This window comes from Ptiloglossa arizonensis, chromosome 4, assembly GCF_051014685.1.
Source record: "Ptiloglossa arizonensis isolate GNS036 chromosome 4, iyPtiAriz1_principal, whole genome shotgun sequence".
NCBI classification, from domain to species: Eukaryota; Metazoa; Arthropoda; class Insecta; order Hymenoptera; family Colletidae; genus Ptiloglossa; species Ptiloglossa arizonensis.
In genome coordinates, this window is record NC_135051.1 from 26,879,283 (window position 1) to 26,900,092 (window position 20,810).

The following is a 20,810-nucleotide window of genomic DNA, read 5'->3' on the forward strand; positions in this document are numbered from 1 at the left end:
GGAAAGACAGAGCCCAGGAAGAAGAAAGAACCACCGAGAGCCAACCGAGGGACGAGGAGAACCGGAGAAAGAGATTGTGCCAAGATAGGCCGCCTGCCGCCGTCAAAACTGGTAGGCCTTGAAGAATTATGCGAACTATTCTTGCCAGTTTGTCCGCCGAGAATTTACGAACGGCGCGTTGACGCGCTACGCGCAGCCTGTAGCCTGGGCGTGACCGAACGGAGGGGGGATCCTTGCCCGGATCTTTAACGTACCCCCGCCCCTCGTCGAACGATCCTCTCGCGATCGGAGCACTCGGGGGGTCTCTCGCGACCCGCGCCAAGGTTTCCCATTTTCCACGGTTTCAAGATCCCCGGCCAAAGGGGAACGCGTGCTCCAAGGTCGAAGCGTTTATCGTCGCGGATGGACGAGGCGGGTCGGGAATTTTCGTAGTTTATATCGGTTGGCGAAGCGTCGACCGTAATTTTATTCCGAGGGCCAATCTGTCGGTCGGAGAGAGTTTATCTCGACAGCGTGCAACGTCGTTGAGCACAATGTTGCTGCCGTACGAGCTCGGTCTCGCGAGGGAACGGGCTCGTTCCCCGTTCGACGACGCCGGAGAGGGAACCGCTCGACTCGGGGCCCCGTACGATTATCGGGGATTAATTAATTTCGGAGGAATTACCGCGCGCTTAATGCGCCGGCCGTTATTGAAACGGAATATAATAACACGGCGTGTCATCGTTAACTTTTAATACGGCGGTAACGGGCGAGCGGATGCAAATCGGTTCGCTGAAGGTATCGAGCGCGATAATTCGTTCGCCGTAAAAGCCCGAGAGAGCCCCGCACGGTCCAGGGGAAACCGTGCTGGAATCGACGCGCCGGGGGAACGGAATAACGGAATTATAATAAATCCCCATTAACTCGTATCTGGCGGTGCGCGCGGTCGGTAACGATAAGAATCGATTACGGTCCTCTCTCGCTACCCAAGATCGCCACCGGCCGCTTCCTGTTCGCAATAAGCGGATCCCTGCCACTCGTTGCGCTCGCCGCGAGTGATTTATCTCCGATAACTGCCGCGATCCTCTCCGATGCATCGAGAGTGCGTCACTGCGCTCCGTTTTACCTCGTCGTCCGTACATCGAATTGCGCAACGCGCTCCTGCAGAAATAAACGAGCGACGCGCCTCCTGGTCTCTCTTTATCTCTCTCTCTCTTTCTCTCCCTTTCTCTGGTTGGAACTCGCGGTTCGCCGTCGGTCCCTTCTTGCCCGTGCGTCATCGTCCTTCTCGTCCCTTTCGCGGACCGAGCCGGGTAACGAAGAGATCCAGCCGCGTCACGCTGCGCTCCCGTGCGACTGCATCCACCGTCGCGCGGTGCACGTTCACCTGTCACTCGGTGATTTGCATCGAGCCGAGCGTCCAACCGCGGGGAGCAAAAATTCACCGAGCCGCGAGCCGCGGAGACGTCGTTCGTTCCGCTTCCTGGACGGGGAAACGCTTCGCGAGGATAATCGTCGCGCGTACCGACCGCGACCCAAGCGAAACGATCCTTAAGTTTGGACTTTCCGTGGCTCGTTTCCGTGGAAAATTCGACCCGATCGTAACACTTTCGCGAGAACGTGGAAAAGCATCCGCCGACGCTCCATCGGCGCGAGAAAAAAAAAAAAAGGAAACTTGCGTCTCCGAAAGCGGAGTATCCTGTTCGACGAACGCGGCCGTTGAACGGAGAAAGACGTTCCGCGCGTAACAAAAAGGGGAACGGAGCGGCTTCGGTAACGCGGTCTCTCGGCGCTTAACGATCTCGTAGAACGGGACGCTCCTTTTGTCGCGAATCGGCTCGGTTCGTTAAGGTATTGCGAAAAGGCGACGGCGCTCATTACCCGCGAGCGTCTTTAAAGCGCGGGACGATTATCTCGCACGGTCGTCCGCCGACGCCGTGTCACCTGGCGACGTGCGCTGCACGCGTATGAATCGCGCATTATACCGCGGCCCGCGGCCCGCGACACGGACGCGAAACTACGCGCGAGAGACGAGCAAACGCGTTACAACCGGCCCGAGACTGGTTATTATATTATTTACGGTTTATCGCCGCGCCTAATATATCGTTATCGCGGTACCTCCCCGCCGCCCCGGTGACGCCATTGTGCTCGCTCGTCCGGGAGCCTACGCGATCGAGATCCTCGTACGTCGTCCACGCTCGCGACGCGTTCCCTCGAGATTGCGGGGAAATCGTCTGTCTTCGGCGCGGTTTCGTACGATTCGCGTTTCGTTTAAATTTCCCCGGACGGTTGTCCTCGTTAACGGTCACGCGTTGAACGCGCGAGACAGCGAGAGTCCGTCCGATCGGGCCCAATTCGATCCGCGCTCGAAGAGAGGACGATCCCGCGACAAGGCGCTCGCGAATGGCCGACGTTCCTGTTTTTTCCATCCTTCGTCTCCTCCTTCGCCTTCCTGTCTCGCGTGAGAGACCTCGAGACAGCGGATCGTGTCCGGTGCAATTATCCCCGCTCGCCCCTCGGGGGCCACCGTTCCGTCCCTCCCCGGTTCGCCCGGTTTTCGCAGCGGAGGCCAGGCGGAGGAGTTGCCCATCGGGAGACGCGGTGGCGAACAGTACCGCGCCGCTCGAGAACGGCATTCCCTATTCCTCGCGCGGACGGCCATCGACAAAGCGAAACGACTCATGAAATATTACACGGCCGAGAATTTACGCGTACGACGCGGCCTTCCCTTTGATCGGAACCCGAGGAAATCGTCCGTTTCGGTCCCGAGGGGACCCCTGGTACCCGCCGATGCAACGCGCGCCCTATCGATTCGGCCCTTTGGCTTTTCTTCCTCTTTTTTATTCCACCTTCGTCGAGCGGCGTCCTCGTCGTCCTCGGGCTATCCTCGTTCGATCCACGCGCGAAAACCGCGTTTCCTCTTCGTTTTCTCTCCCCCTGGCACCGAGTCCTCCCGACACGCGGACGAACCTACCTTACGATCGTACCTTACCCAGCCGCGCCGTCGTCCGCGGGGCGGACAGTCGTTCGTTTCGTATTCCACGCTGACCGCTCGCCACTTTCGCGCGAGAAACGGGGAACAACGGAATAAATTCGAGGGCGTTTCCGCTACCTCGTCTCTCGCCGAGACATTTCAAACGATCGCTATCAACGACGATGCGTCCGAGCTGTTCGAAGCTCGAATCGACGAAACCGAGCGGAACTCGTCGGTCGTCCTCTTCTTCTCGACGACTACGACCTCGACACCGTCCCGACGACTCGATCGACCGCTCGGAGACTCGCGAGCGTCTCGACGACTTTTCCGATTTCGATCGCGCGAATTTCGGAGGAAACTCGACGCCTCGACGGTAACGAGAAACGAGACGCAACGTTACGGGAAATTACAGTTATCGTTTCGGGATAAAATCTGGCCCGCTCCTATAAATGTAATTTATAGGAATTTGAACGGGTCGCCCGGATCGATCGTAACTCAAACGTTTACGAGCGTCCCGTCCGATTCCTAGTCGGTGCGCGTAGCTATAAATTTTTCCCGGCCTCGGTTGTTTATTTCGGAGCCCGATCGGACGAAATTAGTAGATTCGTTAGCGAAATTTCGCGAAATCGCGCGGCTGGCACCCCACGCGGTTCCCTCGGAGCGACGAGGTTCGCTCGGTTGTTCGTTGAAGCGTTATCGATCAAAAATTTCGAAACGGCGCGGTACCGTGCCGTCGAAGTCGCGTTCGTAACTTCCAGGAAAGTTCGTCGAAGCACCGAACGCTCGAGCGAGCGGCACGATATCTGGAAATTAACGCGATTAAAATCGGAATTAACGAACTCGTGTTCTACACGGTCCGCGCACAACGGTGACACGGTCCTCCGGGGTAAAAAGAAATCGCTCGACTTTCGCCGCATGCGATTCCACTCGGCGGGCAAAAGTTAATAAACTCGAACAACGCCGAAGGAGGAGGTAAAAGAAGAAAAAAAACAGACGAAGGAAAATACGGGTACGCGGTCTCTCTCCGTCCCTCCCGCGCTCGAACGGTCCCGGCGAGCACGAATTTATCTTCGGCGCGGGGCGCGCGATTACAAACGGAACGTCGCAGAAACGCGATAATCGCGACGCTAAATTTTCCGTCCTATTCGCTCTTTCATCGGGCAATTTACAATAAACCGCGCGGACACGATAAATCGCGTGACGCGGGGCAATAACAGGGCCGAATCTCCGCTTAGCATCGCGGCGCGCACCGAGGCTCTCGACCGTGCTCCGTGTCGCGTACACCGATCGGTGAAAATTGAACGCGTTCCACGGAACCTTTTTCGAACGCGTATCCCACAATCGTCGAATCGGTTTTTTCTCGCGTCGAAGGAAGTACACCAGCTCGAAATTTACTCGAGACGACGGAGGTACCCGTGCGCCGATAACCCGCAAAAATGGACGAGTCTCGATCGATCGGTATTTCTGTCGCAACGCTGTCGCGTTCGTCCTTGGTCTCTCCGGCTTCCGAACAAAAACCACCGGCCGTCTCGCCGTACGAAATTTACATTCGCGTACAATTTAACCGTTCGTAATACATCGTTACGATTATAAAATTCATAAAACGTATCCAGTGTCGGGGATCGCCGCGAAACGACCGTCGCGGCGATCGGGACCGCTTATTAAGTCGCGAGACGCGTTCGACGACGATACCGGCGGTCCGATCTACGGAGACGCCGCGGTAGATGTCATTAAACCGGTCGTCCGGTTATACGCTACCTTTTCGGGTTTATGTTCTGCCGCGTGGCCGGATAAACGGTGCTAATTGTACGATAAATTGTCCCGCGAGCGGCAGTTCCCATCCGCCCCTTCTCTCTCCCTCTCCGTTTCGCTCGCGTTCTCTCTGGGTCGCTCGTTGCATCCGAGATCCAGGGAACGGGCGGAGGACGAGGCCGAGTACTCGCGATAAGAAAGTCGTTAATTCCTTTACGGATAATGGTGCCGATAATACGTCGCGCGAGTTCGAAACTCGAAACGCGGACCGTTTCCGAGAGTCGATCGGGGAAGTACTTCTTGGTCGCGCCCACGCGTCCCTACGCTCGTAAACGCGCTCTTGTTTTCCCACGAATTCGCTTTTCCGCGTTTACTCGGACTCGAGAGATCGAGATACGTTTCGAATCGGTGGGAAGAGTTTCGCACAGAATTCGGATCGAGCGAGGACCGAAGGAACTACTCGGAGAACCCTTTCTTCTCGCGAGCGGTCGAAACGTTGGCCCTCGAAACGTTGGGCCTCGAATCGGTCCCGCGGCTCGATCGATCGCGAATCGGTCTCGTTTAAAGGGGCCCCCCGTGAAATATTCGCGATTGGTCGCGGTCTGTAGAAAAGGCGCGGCGTTGTTGTTACCGATTCCGTTACAAAAGGCGCCGAATAAACGCACGAGCCGGTTCGGCGCGTTGCGGCGATCCCTACGGAACGAACGCTTTCGCGGTTAGGCGAAACGAGAATCGATCGATCGAGCGCGAGGGGAGAAGCGAGGACCCCGGAGTAACCACGGCCAGAACAGCGAGGGCATTCGCCTCCCCATAAATCATATTAATAAACTGCACCGCCTTGCTGCACACGTTCTATCCAGTGCCCGGATAAGACTCTTTCTCCCACCTCTCTGGCCCGCTATTCCCGCTGAATACGCTTTATTCTCTCTCCTCTCCGGTCCGCCTTCTCCGGCTCGCTCCCTCGGCGGCGTGCTTCGATGCTCCGACGACTCAATAATCGACCCGGTTGCGCCGTATCCTTGCGCGAAATTACGTCTTAATTGCGATACGCGGGCCCCGAGGCTGGATTCGAGATCGACCTTGGCCAACGATGTCCAGCTCGAGTCCAGTTTCGAGGTGAACGACGATCGAGAGTCCCTTGGATCGAGAAAGATCGACCTTGGTGTCGTCGCGGAGCTTGAAACCGGCTACTAGAAACCGAGTCTAGGGTCGTACGTGCCTCTGCACGAATCGAACGAGAGCGGCGAACGCTGAGGGAAACGCTCTCTCGCGGATCTACGGTCCGAGTCGCGTCGAAGCCCGCTTACGAACTCGCGTGCGCTCGAGAGGATCTTCCCGACTTTGTCCCCGACTCGAAAAACGTCGAAGGCGGACCGTGGACTCCCTCGAGGACCGGTAGGAATTATCTCACGGATCTCGTGTTTCCAGGAGCGGCGGGGCCCCCTTTGAACCGTCGCTCGAAAAACGCTATCGTCGACGGTGGTAAGGGGCGCCCCTCTGGAACGAGAGAGGGAGGGGGGACCGAGGAATTCGAACGCGGAACGGTATCAGCCGCGGTCCGCGATTCCGTGATCGGCGTCGATCTGCGGGCAAGAGTGCACCCTTCGAGATCGATCACCGATAAAGCCCCCGGGGCCACGGACGGGACATTCCGTTCCGTTCCGCTCGGTAGCGGCGAATCTGCGTCCGGCGGCGCGGAATGAAGCGATGCATCTTTCGGCGAGGCGGACACGCCGCGGCGAAACGGAGCGAGGACGCAGAAAAAGGCGGAGCAGGTTGGTACCGGGCGGAAAAAGAACAGGGGCACCGGTGGGGCCGCCGGGCTGGATACTCGATGGCGCGATAGTTCCCTAAAGACGGATGGCGGCCGAGTCATGATCGCCGAAAGTTATGCGAGCGTTCTTGCCCGCGCCGGAGAGAGCGACCGAGAGAGACCGACCGCCGAACGAGATCCTCCTTCCGTGGCCAGACATTATCCCCTTGTAATCGCGGTCCCCGCGAAATGCCACGAATCGAGGAGCAACCGAGCGGGTGGAAGGGGAGGGGCCTCGACCTCTTTTATACGGGATACGTGCGAGCATCCGCTCGGGACCGATCCTCAAATATGCCCAATTAGCCCGGGCTGACATAATAAGTAGATAAACAACTCTAAATCCTCTCGCGCGGTGAGATCACAGGCGCGAACTTTTTCTAAGGGGAGACGGGGGCCGCGACAAGAAGAGGCCTCGACTCTCCTCCACCTCCTCCGCCTCCTCCACCTCGTCCCCGTGATCTCCCCGGTCCCCCGTTGGCGGAGTTTGGCCCTGGTTCGCGACTACGTTCGTTTCTCTCCTCGTTCGGCTCCTCGGTTCGCTCGGGCCGGTACCGGTCGCCTCGTGTCTCTTTGTGCCGGGCGACGGTACTACTTTAGGGTCGATTTAGTCACCCGTCCGTCAAGAACGTTCCGGTTTTTCGCGGCGGTTCCACTCGTTTTGCCGGTAAATCGTGCCGCTGGAACCGTTCTTCTCCACGCTCGGGCATGCCGATCGTACGCTCGACACGGAGGGGACCCGAACGGGGGGAGGGACCGGAGATTTATCGGAGAACCGTAGCCGCCACCGGTGCCCTGTCATATTTGAGCTCCGATCGGAACGGTGATTATCGCCGTGCGGATTGAGTTTAACCTTTTTTCTTACTTTCTTTTTTCTCTTTTTCTATCTGGCTCGGTGAATCAGGCACGGGAGTAACTCGCGACATCTCGGACTATTTACTTCTGGTTTCGAGCATTCGCGGACGAAACGATTCTTTTCGCAAGAATCGTATTTTTATTATCGGATTTAGTTGCTCGTAGCTTCTGCTTCCACTCCAAAGGGGTTACTTTCGTCGCGAAACGTCGAGGAATCGGGACGAGAATTATTCCAGTTTCGAGCCGTTCCGAGGCGACGTCGATCGAGCGTCGGCGAACGAGATCGTTCCGCGTGGAATAATTAAACCCCGGTACGTAATCGGGCCCCCGGACACGGGGTCGAAACGGGCTGCGCTCATCGCGAATTGCGATCTTCGCGGAACGCGCGCTCGCCCATTTGAAAGTAAAATCCAACGTGGAAGCGACGAGCCCGGAGACGCGACGATTACCAACGACGTTCCACCCGATAATTAACTTTTTTTCCCGACAGCCTCGGGCCGTCGTCGAGCAGACGCGATGGAAGGAAAAAATCGCTTCCATCTCGCGACGATTCGAACGCTTCCGTCTTGGCGTCGAGTCAGACGGGGATCTCTCGATCGAAGCTGGACGAAATTTACGATCGATTCGGTATTCGAATGAACGAAAATCTTCAACGATGCGAAATCGTCGAGAAAACGAGTCCCTCGAAGCGTCCGGTCGCTACTGAGACGAAAACCGGACACTCCGCGAGCTTCGTAGATTTTAATAACACGTTCGGTGAAAAGAGATCGCAACGAAAACGAACCTCCACCCCGATAAAGTCGCGGGAAGTCGTTACGAACGTTCCGTAACGCGGTCCGGGAAAACGAACGAGGTAAACCTCGTCCCAATTAAGATGCGTTATCGCCGGGCGATTAAGCGCGACCGCGCGATACGCAACGCGAACCAAGTTATTACGGTTAATCTATCCGGCGTGCTCTCCGCGACGAATCGCGTCGTTTCGATGGCTCCGACGCGGCTCGAATGCCAACCACGGCCCCCTTCCAGAGAGAATCTCTCTTTCTTTCTCTCTCTCTTTCTCTCTCGCTTCCCCGTTTCTCGCGCGGCATACGGTAACACGGGCGTAGATTTAATAATGGAATGGTTAGCGGATCTCGGGCTAACGCGTTGCAATTTTTGGAGAGGAAAGCACAGGGAAAGAGCGACCTCGAAGGGCTCCGCGCGGCGGACGAGTACGTGACCGGCATGCCCGACGAACATCCTGAAAAACCCTCGACGGGGCACGTAATCTATTTGTCGAGCGACCGCGACTTCATCGGGGGGAAGATGCGTGTCCCAGAAACCGTCGCAGGAAATTCCAGAGAAATTCGACCGACGTATTTTTCTATCCGCTCCGTGGAACAGTTTTTGGGAACGATCGGTGCAAGAGGTATCCGGAGGAACCCTGAGGAGCTCGGTTGGTTTTTCTCCTTGCGTCGTCTACCATCGGCCGGACACTTGGCATTCTTCGCGCGAGGAAAATATGAACTGGACGGTAAAAATTGTACGAAAAGCCTGTACGCGACCTGTCGAACGAGTACTCGGTCATTATGAGCGCAGAGGGGGTAGTTTTCGCGGGAGAGAGCAACGGTAGCCCCCAGAATTCGCAAAGTTGAGAACTCGACGCGAGAACCGGTGTCCTCGAAACAATGAAACGCGCTCGATCGGAAAAATCGCGGAGGATCCCTCCCGTTCGAATTCGCTGGTCCCTTTATCGTCCAATAAATATCGCGAAGCGCGCAGAGGCGACCGGGTGCCCGTTTCTTCGGTGTAAACCGACCAAACGGTCGTTCCCGCATCGGAAAACTCCGCGGTGTCTCGAAACTCGTAAGAATCGCTATTAGGGGTAAATCCGAGGAGGAGTCTCGAGGCAGATACGCGCGCGGAAAATCCCCGCCGCGATCGACTCTAACCGGCTCGTATCCACTCCCGGCCGATGTAAAACCGACTTTAATACCGTCGTATTTCCGCTCGTAAGGATCCGTGTATCTCGTTCGGGCCTTGGTTCGACGGGGCCCTCGACGAACGAGCGATCCTCCGCGACGACGCGATTCTTTTACGATCGCGGGACGCTTTCTACCGGCTCGGTTTCAAGGGCCCGTATCGCCGCGTACGAGAGCTCGACGGGCCCCTCCGGTTTTACTTTCGATTCCCTCTTCGCGAGAACCGATTCTCGAAAAACGCGCGACTCTCGTTGGGGTCGAAAACGAAGAACGCGTCGTTGAAAATTAGCGCGCGCGTAGAATGTACGAAACGGTCTCGTAGAATCGTCGCGCGCGTCGCCACGGAGGATTTTACGCGCGTCGAATTACATCCGTATCGAGGTTCGACGAAGCGTAAAAGTCTAATCGCGCACGAGCGTTCGACCGATCGAGATTGCACGACTCTCCGAAGACACCCCGTTCTCGCGGCCCGCTTAATAACAATATTCGTAACGTCTCCCGAGTCTCGTTACCGGGGATATCCCTTCGTGCCGCAAATCCGTTCGAAATTATCGTCGGGGAGCAATCAGCCTCGTAAAGCCGCCGTTTAAAATGGCGGCTGCGAAATAACCGCGCTCGAATTAATTAAATCCCGCCGCCGACTAATTTTCATCTCGCTGATTTATACGGAACCCCGAAATTTTACGGCTTTCCGGCGAAACGAAGAGGGAGAACCGGAGAGTTCGCTGGACCGAGAGAGAGAGAGAGAGAGTAAAATTTTACACGCGCCAGGGACCTAGTAGATTTGCATTCTAATTGTTGCACGATCCGACAAACAGGCGGCCATTACCAGGGGCCGGTCGAAATCGAGGGGAGAGAAACGGGGGTACCAGGGGTGTGGGGTGTGGGGTGTGGGGTGTGGGCCATCGGGATGGACCGAGGTGTCGAAGAACGTCGACGGGTATGCGGGACGGGTCGTAAAAGAGGCAACAGAAGTGGCGGCCGAAGGGTGCTTATCTTATCGGGCCGATGATCCTTCCCGAAAATCGTTCCCATTACGTCAGACGCGATCCAGAGCGCCCCGGTAGCCGATAAATACGCGCACGGGCACCACGGGATTAACCGCGTGCCCATAAAATTTAATTTTCCTCATTTACCGCGGCTACTGAATTTTTTTAATTAACCCGCACCGCCCCCCACCGTCCCCCGTCCCCCGTCCCCGCGCGCGATCCCGACCGCACGGCTCGACCGGAGGCTTCCGTTATGCAGATTTTATGGCGCGTTAAAGCAATACAGTGTATCGGGTTTGTCGTTTCGGTGAAAGTGACACCGCGTCGAAGGAATTAGGCGAGCTGGATCCGCAGGTGCTCGGGAATCGACGTTTTCGCGAAGACACCGCACTCTCGTAAACGGTGTACGTCGCCGATCGGAACCTTTTAAACGGGGATTCGACGTCGATCGAGAACCTCGTTAACCGACCTATGGTTTTTCCAATTAGCGTAACTCGAGGTTGGTTATCTCGGCGCTCGTATCGAAACGTCGATGGATACTTTGCGGACTACTTTCGGATCGTATCGGCCTCCCCTCGAACGATCCACAGGCGTTGACTTACACGCGTATATTCGCGATTCGAAGAGAGCCGTGTCGTTTGCGCGATACGGAGTCGAGCCTCGATCGCGAAGACACCTCGTGGCGTACTTACCAACGGATACCGGGCTCGAAAGAGCTCGTCGGATCATTCGCGACGCGAACCGCTCGATTCGTTCTCCCTTTGGACGGAAAACCGGTCGACCGAGATCGCGAATTCCTAGCGCGGAGAGGACCGTTCAACGAAAAGGAAAAATTCACCGAAGACGGTACCGCGAATATTCCGCTCTCGAATACGGTGGAAAGAACAATTACCCCAGCGCGTCGATTTGTCAGCCTCGGCGCGATCCTCGCTCCGCATACCGAGAAAGTAATCGCGATATCGCGACGCTCCGAGTCGGCGAACTCGCCGCGGAACGAGGTTCTCCGGGATACGAGGAACGATCCTAGGGACGATGAACCTCGCCTCGGCCGGCTAACTACGCGTACCGCGCTCGCGAAACATCAAGGTGCGAACCGTCCGCGTCGAACGCGCGACAAGTCGACGATTCTTCCCAGCGTCGTCCCGAGTTTCCCAGGATCGTCGACCTCGCTCGCCGAAATGCTCTTTTAATTATCCTCGAAGCGACGAGACGATCGAGTCGCGACTAATTCGACACAATGCGGAGGAGTCCCCGGCATCGGCCCGTAACCCGTCGCTCCCACGACACGAGAGTTGATGAATATTTAGGAGCGCGGACCGGTAATTACGTTGAAACCACGCGGACGGAGCGTAGTTTGCGCCGATTGCCGCGCGTGTCCGGCCGGAGGACCGTTGGAAACTCGTGGAACTTTGAAGAAGGTTTCGGGAAAATTGACTCGCTTCTCTCCGGTTATCGACGAGCGAAATCGAAAGGCGGAGAAGAGGTTCGAGATCGCGAGGCTCGCTCGATTTCGAAAGTTTTTTTTCACTGAGTCGTTCGAGGGTCGTTTTCGTCGACGGTGGAGCGGGCCGGGTCGTTGATCGTTGGTAGCGCGGGAATTATCGAGGACCCCCACCGGTGAATGGAACGAGCCGAGATTAGAAATCCAGCGCACCGATTTCCTACAACGTTCTCGAAATAACTCGGCTCGATACTTTCGATCGCGCGAGGGGAAACCTTTGAACGATGATCGATGCCCCGGTGATTTGCATACCGAGCCCCGGCTCGAGCTCGATTTTATTCCCAGTCCCGCGACTCCGCGTTCGGGAATAATTCACGCACCGCCTCGGATATTTATCACGACGCGAACATTCCGCGGCGCGTAAAAATTTTCCCGCCGATAACGAGATCGAGCAACGACCGCCGCGCAAAAGGGTCGAGGGGGATCGATAACTCGCCGGAGCGTTCCTTTTCCATCGGCTCGTCGCGACTTATTATCCGCGTCATTCCGGCTTTTCTATTCGTCGAGATTACCCGCGGCAACCGGCGTCGTTACCCGGCTCGTTTCACCGGCTGAATAATACAATGCATAAATATTTATAGGCGCCCGTGGGGCCCACCGGCTTTCGTCGTTTATATATTAATTACTTCGCACGACCGTGGAACGAGCCTGACGTACGGCCCGGCGAATTATCAACGATAATTCGTCGCCGTAGGGGCGTAACCTCCGGTCTCGGTTACCCAAAAAGTGCGAAACGCTCGTACGATCTCGTGCACGGGCGAGCAAATTGCGCGCGACTTGCTACACTGTACGCGCGACAACCCCTCTCCACCGTTCTCGGTTCTTGGGCCCCCCATAAATATTCATGCCCCCGATGGGAATTTAACTTATCGATATTACAACTCGCGTACGAGGCTGGGTCCTCGATAGCGCGAGGAAATCGCGAGAGAGACCGAAGTACGATCGAAAAAAAGCGACGAGCTCCTCGAACGTTCGCGCGAGCGAGCGAGCGAGCGAGCGATCTATAACGAAGAATGCACCGGGCCGATGTGTCGCATACATATTTATAGGAGCCGACTCTGCCCGGACAGATTTTACAGTTTACATATTAATTACATCGTTAAGGATTCCACGGCGCCGCGCGGTACGGTAGATTACGGTTTTGATATACGATTTAGGAGAATTAGCATGCGCCGCGACTGACGCCGATACGACGCTCGAAAAACCTATTCATGAATGCGCGATACGAGGGGCGAAACGACAAAAATCGTGCACGAGACCGGGGAACTCGGGCGAAATCGAACCGGACCGAGAGGATCGAGCAACGGAGACCTCTCGACGTCGATCTTGCGACGAATGGACCAACTGGAGACGAACAACGCCATCGAAACGATTTTTCCATCCAGAAACCCTCTACAATCGAAATTAACTACAACCGTGTAACCGTCGCTTCGTGATCACCTTTGTCGTCGATTCTTCTTCGCGAAGTTTCTCCAACTCCGATTCGTAAATCGAGATTCTCGATAAAGTTGCGAGTTTCTACCTCGACGATCGAATTTCTCCCGATTATCCAAAAATTCGTTCGACGAACAACGGACAAATGTGATTCGCGAAACGAATCGCCGCGGAAATGAAAACGTCGGAGGACTCGATCACGACAGATCTCGGAGCGCGCGATCCGCCTCGGCTGCAATCTAATTAATCTAATTAAGCCGCCGGAGCGCCTCGTTACCGCGGCGCGCGCGACACAGCCAGTCGGCCCGAAGAAACCTCCGCGAGAGGCCCGAAGCGGATCGGTCGTCGCGCAAAATCGCTCGACGATCGTCGCGGTACAGTCCTCGTCGATCGATCCTCGACGTCGAGGGAATTTCACGAATTATTCGTTCTAAGAGAATATCGTTCGAGAATCAAACGAGTACCGAGCTTCGATTTTTACTCCCAGGTCAGAATAATTATCTCGCTTGTTTCGCTCTTACGAGCAAGTCTTCGCTTTTGTAAATTTAATATACGCGTCGTGGGTAAAAATAAATAATCGATCTCGTCTCATCGGACTGGTTCCGAGGCGACATACTTTTCCAGGTACAGTGTCGTTAGCGGTGGCGGTTAATTGGTCGTAGTTGAAGCACAATGTAACCCGCTGAACGATAAATAACCTTTTCCTCGACTCGAACCGGAAAATGGACAATGGTGGACTTTCGAGAGCAACGGTTCGTACGAAACGATCGATGTCTTCGTGAACGAAAATCGACGATTCGACGCGCACTGTACGTTGCGTTCACGAGATCGGCGATTCCGAGACGACCGCGAATTAAATCGTTCGCTCGACGAGTTTTCTCCAATAGGACCGTGCACGCGGCTTGAAATCCGAGAGGAGAGGCGTACGCGACGCGGGAGTTACAAGTGTAACGAACCGCTTCGTTAATTACGATCGTTAGAGTGCGTGGCCGACGATCGCGCGGATGGATTTCCGTGCGCCGAAAGGATCGGCTCGATCGTGTCGAGCTTACCGACTATTCTTACCGACCAGCGAGAAGCGGAAGAAGAACCGGGGACCGGCAAACTACGCGAACGAGAAGAAGAGAATTCCTTTCCACTTACCCATGGCGTCTGAAACAAAAGAAAGAGAGAAACTTTAGTCGAAATTTTCTCCACATTTCATCCATCGTTACTACTAACTACTCTACCGTGCCACTCTGCTCGAATATTCTATACAGAGTGTACCGTAGACCGATTTCGGCGTAACTGTGTCATTTTTGCTCGAAACTCGAGCGTGTTTCGACGCGATCTTTTGCGATCGTATCCGGTGCATCCTCTCGATCGACTATCTCTAGAGCGTCGTAGAATACTTGGCGTTTTAAACGGTACCCGCGCCACTTATTAATACATTCTGTACTTCGGAGAACGGTTTACGGTCGGTTCAACGACCGTACGGAATCTTTATCGATGTTAATTTAGGTGTCTTCAAACTGTTTTTCTTCCCCCGATACTTTTAGAAATAACGTTACGCGATTATTGGCCCCCTACGACGGTACTGTGTAATTTGTACGTTTCTTCGACCGAGGGAAGAAACACACTCTTCCACAAAGAAACGAAGAGACAAAGCAACAGAGGTGCTTCGAGCGGAATCGGTAATTTAATTTGGAGAACAGTCGACGAAGAGGCAGATCGATTCGGTGAAGTTTTCAGCGCGTAAGAGGGTCTCAACCCTCGCGCGAGTAGTCGCGAGTATCGTTTCCGGTCGGCGCGTTTCTCTCTTTCTGTATCGCGTCGCCCCGTCCGAGGGATGCCCCGCCGAATGACTTTATGCGCGAGCTGGAAGCCCGAACGGGGCCCGAGGGGGGCACAGAATGCACGGCTAATTCCAGAGCTAATTGCCTCTCGGCGCTAAAGAGCGTTTCAGGACGAAAAACTCACTTTCCGTGCCCCGTGCAAAAGGGAATTAAGAGCGCGAATGGCATTCTTCTCGAACGGTGCGCCATACGGTCGGGACGAGGCTCGCAATTACCCGAGGCCTTAGTTCCCGCGACGCCGTCGGTTGCAAAAATGCGAAAATCCGTTTCTTCGCGGGGATGCCTTTTGTTGCGTCTAATTGAAACGTACGACGCGAGGGGTGGACCGTCGATGCGCCCCGTTCTTTTTGCGACAAACGAGGCGGCGGAGCGTAGAGAACGACGACGCGCCGACGAAGCAAAAAATCAACGGAACAATTTTTAGCGAGGGAATATCGAGCTCTGACCAATCGAACATTAAAGGAGAACATTCCTGGAGAACGAAAGCCGAGTGTCTCGCAGCGCGGAGATTTAATTTTCACGCGCGCGTGCTCGATGGCCCATCGATCGAAAGGATCGAGCGATTGGAAGCGACGATCCTCTCTGTACAAAGTCGCGCGTACCAATATCTTCGAAACTTGATTCTATCCATTCTTTGGTCCAAGATTCACCTTTAGATTTCCGCTGTTGTAATTTTCCCAGACACGATTTGGAAAGGAGAGGCGTTTAACGTACGATCGAGACACGCTACGAAAACATTAGGCCGCGCTCGACGAGAAGAACCGGGAGAACGGTCAGAAGGAAATCGAAGGCGCGTTTCCTCGAGCGGAGAGTAGGAATCGCGTCGAGGCCGAGACGGGTCCGTGGTTTCCCGCGAAACGAAGCGATCCGTGGAAACGCGACTCACCGGAGAACCCGGGGAAATAATCGCGTTCCCCGCGATTAGCCAACGATCGGTGAGTTTCGTGGCGATCGTTGTACCGCGATCACCAGCCGAGATACCCGGGCAATTACAAAATAAGCGCGAGCGCGTTCGATCGCGGAACAGAAACGGGATAATAAAAGCGGCGGGGCAACGAGCGAGTCGAACGCGCGCCGCGAAAACGAGCCGGCTCCGCGCTGAGCGGCATTTCACGGACGACTGGCGTCGGTGCACGGCTTCTTTCTATTGTTACGATCGCCCCGGCCCGTGCGAGATCGCCACGATCCATAAATTACGATAATTAAAAAAAAATACCGGGAGACACGCGCCGCGACCGGGAGCCGCTCGAGCGAGCCCGGGGATGCCCGAGGAACGCGATCCAGGCGCCCGAGGACCGACATTTTAGACGCTAAATATTTTATCCTCCCACGATTTACACCTACTCGACGATCCTCGAGTTCCTCACAAAGATCCTCGAGGACGGAACGAGGGTACGCCGAAATCCACGGGCGATATCAATCACGGTCCAAACCTTTTGCGAAATCTCGAAAAGCAAAGATGCCCGTCCGTACGCGCTCGACCCTCTCCCGTCTCGAAAAAGCCCCGCGGATCAAAACTATAAGTCGTTTCCCGGGTTTCATCGAGCGTCGTAAATCTGGTCACCTGCGATCCCCGTAAGAAGTCATGGGAACAACGGACCGCGGAGCGAGTTCCCATATCAAGACCGGTAACTAGCAAAAACGATCCTCCAGAATGTTTCCCGATCGCTCCGCCGGTTTTTATCGCTATCGGAAACGTGGTTTCGGTTTAGAAATCTCGGCGAGGCGAGGCGAGGCGAATCCTCGGGACCGGTGACCGACGAAACCGATACCCCGTGGGCCTTTTATCGGCGTCGGGAGCATCGGTTCGGCAAACGGGGGCGATTCTAAATTTCACGGGCGACCCTCGCGTAATTTTTGCCCCTCGACGCGGATCCAGAACCGTCGACCGTTTCACGGACGAGCGGCGTCGATAGCCGCGCGCGGCTTTGCACAACCTAGAAGCCCGAGCGGTCGCTCATAATTCCTCGAGATAATCTCCGCGTGGGCAGGACACGCGGCCTCCTCCCCCCACCCCTCCCCTGCGCTATCTACTTTCGTCTATCTCTATTTATTATTCCTAGGCGCGACTCGGTGTCTCCGCGAGCGAGATACACTCGCGAGGGCGCGAGACGAGGAAACGGGTCCAGGGAACACGCGAGAGCCGACCGTGTGCGTTCCGCTGCTCGCGTACCAACGCCATTTACATATGTTGCAGGCGCGCCGCGCCGCGCCGCTCCGCACCGCGCGACGCTGAACGAGCCACGGGATTTTTCGCACGCTCCGTCCCGCGCGGCACGGCTCGTTGCACGGAGCCGTGCCTCGAGTCGTGTTCGAGCCGACTAACCCATTAGCGCCTCGGCTGCCGATCGACACGGCAAATCGATCGATAAAAGCGCCGGCGAGACCGCTTCCTGCCGATGGCTGCCACCGACCGCCCCCTCGAGAGAAGCTACCGTGCGCCGATCCGCGGATTCGTTACACCCCTTCGACACGGGAATCCATTCCAACGGAGAAACTCGACCGAATTTTAACCTCGAAACGGTGGAAATTCTTTCTCTCGAAGATCAACGTTACATAGGGAAACTTTAGGAGAGTTTTAACTTTTTGGAGTACACGATATTCGGAAAGTCGAGTTCTTGGTTGTAATTGTTACGAATTTCGAAAGTCGACCCTCGTGCACGAACGACACTCCCGATCTTTCGAGATCCTTCTCTCGAACGTTTGGAAGACAGAAAGAAAATTTGGAGCAGCGTCGTTCTTCGTCCCCCCGATTCGCTCTTCTATATTTACTTCGCATCGATTACTCGCCTCCGGCGTCTCTCGACGCTCCGTCGCGAGACACGCGGCCCGTGAATTTTGGCGGGAAATCCCCGCGGTGCGAGCGAGTTCGGGAAAATGGCCCGCCTCGAATAGAACGCCGGTTAATTAAAGAGCGCGGGAAGAAAGACAGCGGTGGGATAAATTAGAGGAACGTTTCGTAGCGTTCGTAGGGAAACGGGCGAACGGGACGAGCCGCGGGATAAATGTAAAATATAATACGCGCGTCTTAAATATAGACGGAAGTTATGGAGACAGGTCGGGGGTGAAAATTGGCGGCGCGTCTATAAAACGGCGCGCGGATCCGAATAGACCGCGCGATGAATGACACGATGACGCGAAACGAGCGCGATAAATCCGACGGTAATCGTTCCGGCGCTGCCAAAAGAGATGCCCCCGGTCGGAGCGCCGCGACGGACGCCGACGTATTCGTGGATCGCCTACGAACGACCGTTTCGAAATCACCCGTCGAGATCGTCGAATCGAGGTCGATCCGCGGAATTCGACGGGTGGCTGCCTCGTGTCTTCCTTCGGAATCGTCGCCCATCCGATCTCGACGATTTTCGAGGTCGCGCGAGTTCGAGGCGCGATCGAATCCTCGGAACGCCGGGTAGTCTTCTAGACGACGTTGAACGGGACGATCGTTTCGATCGCGGTGCGTTTATACGGGTCGAACGCATCCAACGGTTTGAAAAGTCCAGGTGGAAGAAAAAAAATCCCTCGATCGAGATTCGAACGACTACTCGTAGGTCGTCGGAAGTTTCAAGAGGATTCCTCGACGCGTAATTCTCGTCCACGGACGGTGCATCGTTTCCACGCGAAAAGTCGAGTCTCGAACCGACCAAGGTCGTCGATTGCTCGCAACGCGCTACGAAACGGCTCCGAATCGCACGGTTTCGATCCGGGTCGAATTCCTCGGTCGCGCGCAAAGCGACTCGGTACCGCGATCGACGAGAGGGCGGAGGCGGTCCGAATTTTCGAGATGGTTCCTGCCTATCCGGGCTTAATTTGTAGCACGTTCTTGCGCGGAGAAGGGCCCCGTTCGATCGCTCGGTGGCGTCGCCCGGTTAGTTAGCGCGAGCCGAGGCGGCTGCCGATGGCCGTCCGCGGCTTCTTGCCCCGTCTCATTTTTGCCGCTAAAACATCGTCCCTAATTAATCTCCGCGGCTCCTACCGGGCCGTGAAGCCGCCGCTAATACGGACGAACGGGTGACAATGGCCGTCGGCCCGCTCCCAACGCCTGGAATCCGCCGAATTCGACACGCCGCGCCGCACGAAAAACCCGCCCGGCGTTTAACACCGTCCGAAGAATCGGGGGGCCACGGGGAACGCGGTCCGGGGGATCGGCCTAATGGGAATTTGTGGGACCCGCGAAACGTACGAGGCGCACTTAACGTCTCACTCGGGAGCACCGTGCGACGACCGCGGGCCCCATCGAAACCGGCGAAAATAGTCCGCGGCGAAGGAACTTTCGATCTCGCGGGGCAGAAGCGGCGCGAGGGGATACGCGACTCGCACCGACGAATAGCGAATCGAGAGGTGGGGTACGCCCACTCGTCGAGGTACCTCGTTGCCCGCGTAGTTACCTCGAACCGATAGGCCCGCGCTCCTCCACCGGAGAACTTTTATTGGCGATCTCGGTTCCCATGGACCGAACGAGGACGCGGGTATATCCACGGGACGTCGTCGGCGAAGCCAAGGCACGCCAGAGACGGCGACCAGGACAGATCGGATCGTTTCCGAGAGGGCCGAAAGACACCGTGAAACGCGACCGAACGAACCAACGAACCAACGAACCAACGAACCAACGAACGAGCGAACCAACGAGCGAGCGAGCACGTCGATCCGCGGGCCGCGCTTAAAGGGGGTCGCCGCGATCGCAAAAAGACAGCCGCGAACCTCCGGGGCTCCAGTTCCTTTTTAAGTCTCGCTAAGACTAGCGCCGCTCGTTTCTGGTATCCCCGTGCCTCCAATTCCCGGGAGTCAATCAACCGAGTCGGCCGCCTGGCCGGCTGCGACTCCTATATACGCCACGGGAACCAACCGACTCGGGACGCGAACGAAAGGGAGAAAGGGAATCGCCACTTATTCTCTTTACATTCCCCTTAACAAATTTCCAACGGCAAAAACTCGTTATGCCCGTTCGGGGCCCGACGCCTCCCCGGGCCGCGCGGGACCGGCCGTATACCGAGACCGACGCGGGAACCTCCGCCTCCTTCCGCTCCGAAATTTCGACCGGTCATTTTCCAACCCTGCCGCCGCTTTTTCGCGACCATGGGATCCTCGAACGCGCGGGGACGTTTCTCTTCGAAAACGAAGAAAATTGAATTTTTCTTTGAATTTTCTCCTCGTGGCGTTCCGGGAAATTTTCTTCGCCGCTTCGTTCACTCCTCTCGGACGACTCGATACCTCTCGAATCTCGCGGCGCATCGAACGGGGAAAAATAACACCCGTGACACGAAAAACCATGATTTCTGTTTCCAGAGTATTCTCGAAGAGAACGTTCCTCGCGACGGAAAGAGTTGCGAATCGTCTCGGTTCCGCGGCGCGTAAAACGCGTTTAGGTGAAGGTATTCGGGGTCCGGAGTCTCCGGGTACCTCGATTCGAATTTTTCCAGGAACCGTTCGACTCTTCGGCTCGCTCGGGGCCGTAAAAATCACGGCGAGCGAATCGTTGCCCGCGACGAGAAGGAACCGGAGGAACCGCTAGCCGGAACGAGTCTAAACTCGAGCGCGAAACTAGGTCGAGTTTTTCGACGGTCGGGCGCGACCGCGACGAAGCGAGGGCCGAACGAGACGGTTAATTGGTGTTCTATGAATTTGACGGGGATTACGGGGAAACAACGGGGACCGGACGGTGGAATACGTTCGCTTCTTGCGAGTCGGGACGGGTCGTGCCGCGAGACGGACGGGGCCCGAGA

General features: G+C 56.1%; 1 protein-coding gene across 6 annotated transcripts in view; it reads right to left on the reverse strand.

Moving 5' to 3' along the window:
- The window catches only part of Hth (Meis homeobox homothorax), a 440,142-nt gene that overhangs the window by 243,341 nt on the left and 175,991 nt on the right, over nucleotides 1–20,810 (reverse strand). For 5 of the 6 annotated variants that reach the window (XM_076310510.1, XM_076310508.1, XM_076310507.1 and 2 more), the window contains exon 8: nucleotides 14,399–14,407. The exons of the other annotated variant lie outside the window; for it this stretch is intronic. In XM_076310510.1, coding sequence (XP_076166625.1) covers nucleotides 14,399–14,407 — 9 coding nt within the window. The remainder of the gene's footprint in view (nucleotides 1–14,398; nucleotides 14,408–20,810) is intronic. 6 annotated transcript variants of the gene reach the window in all.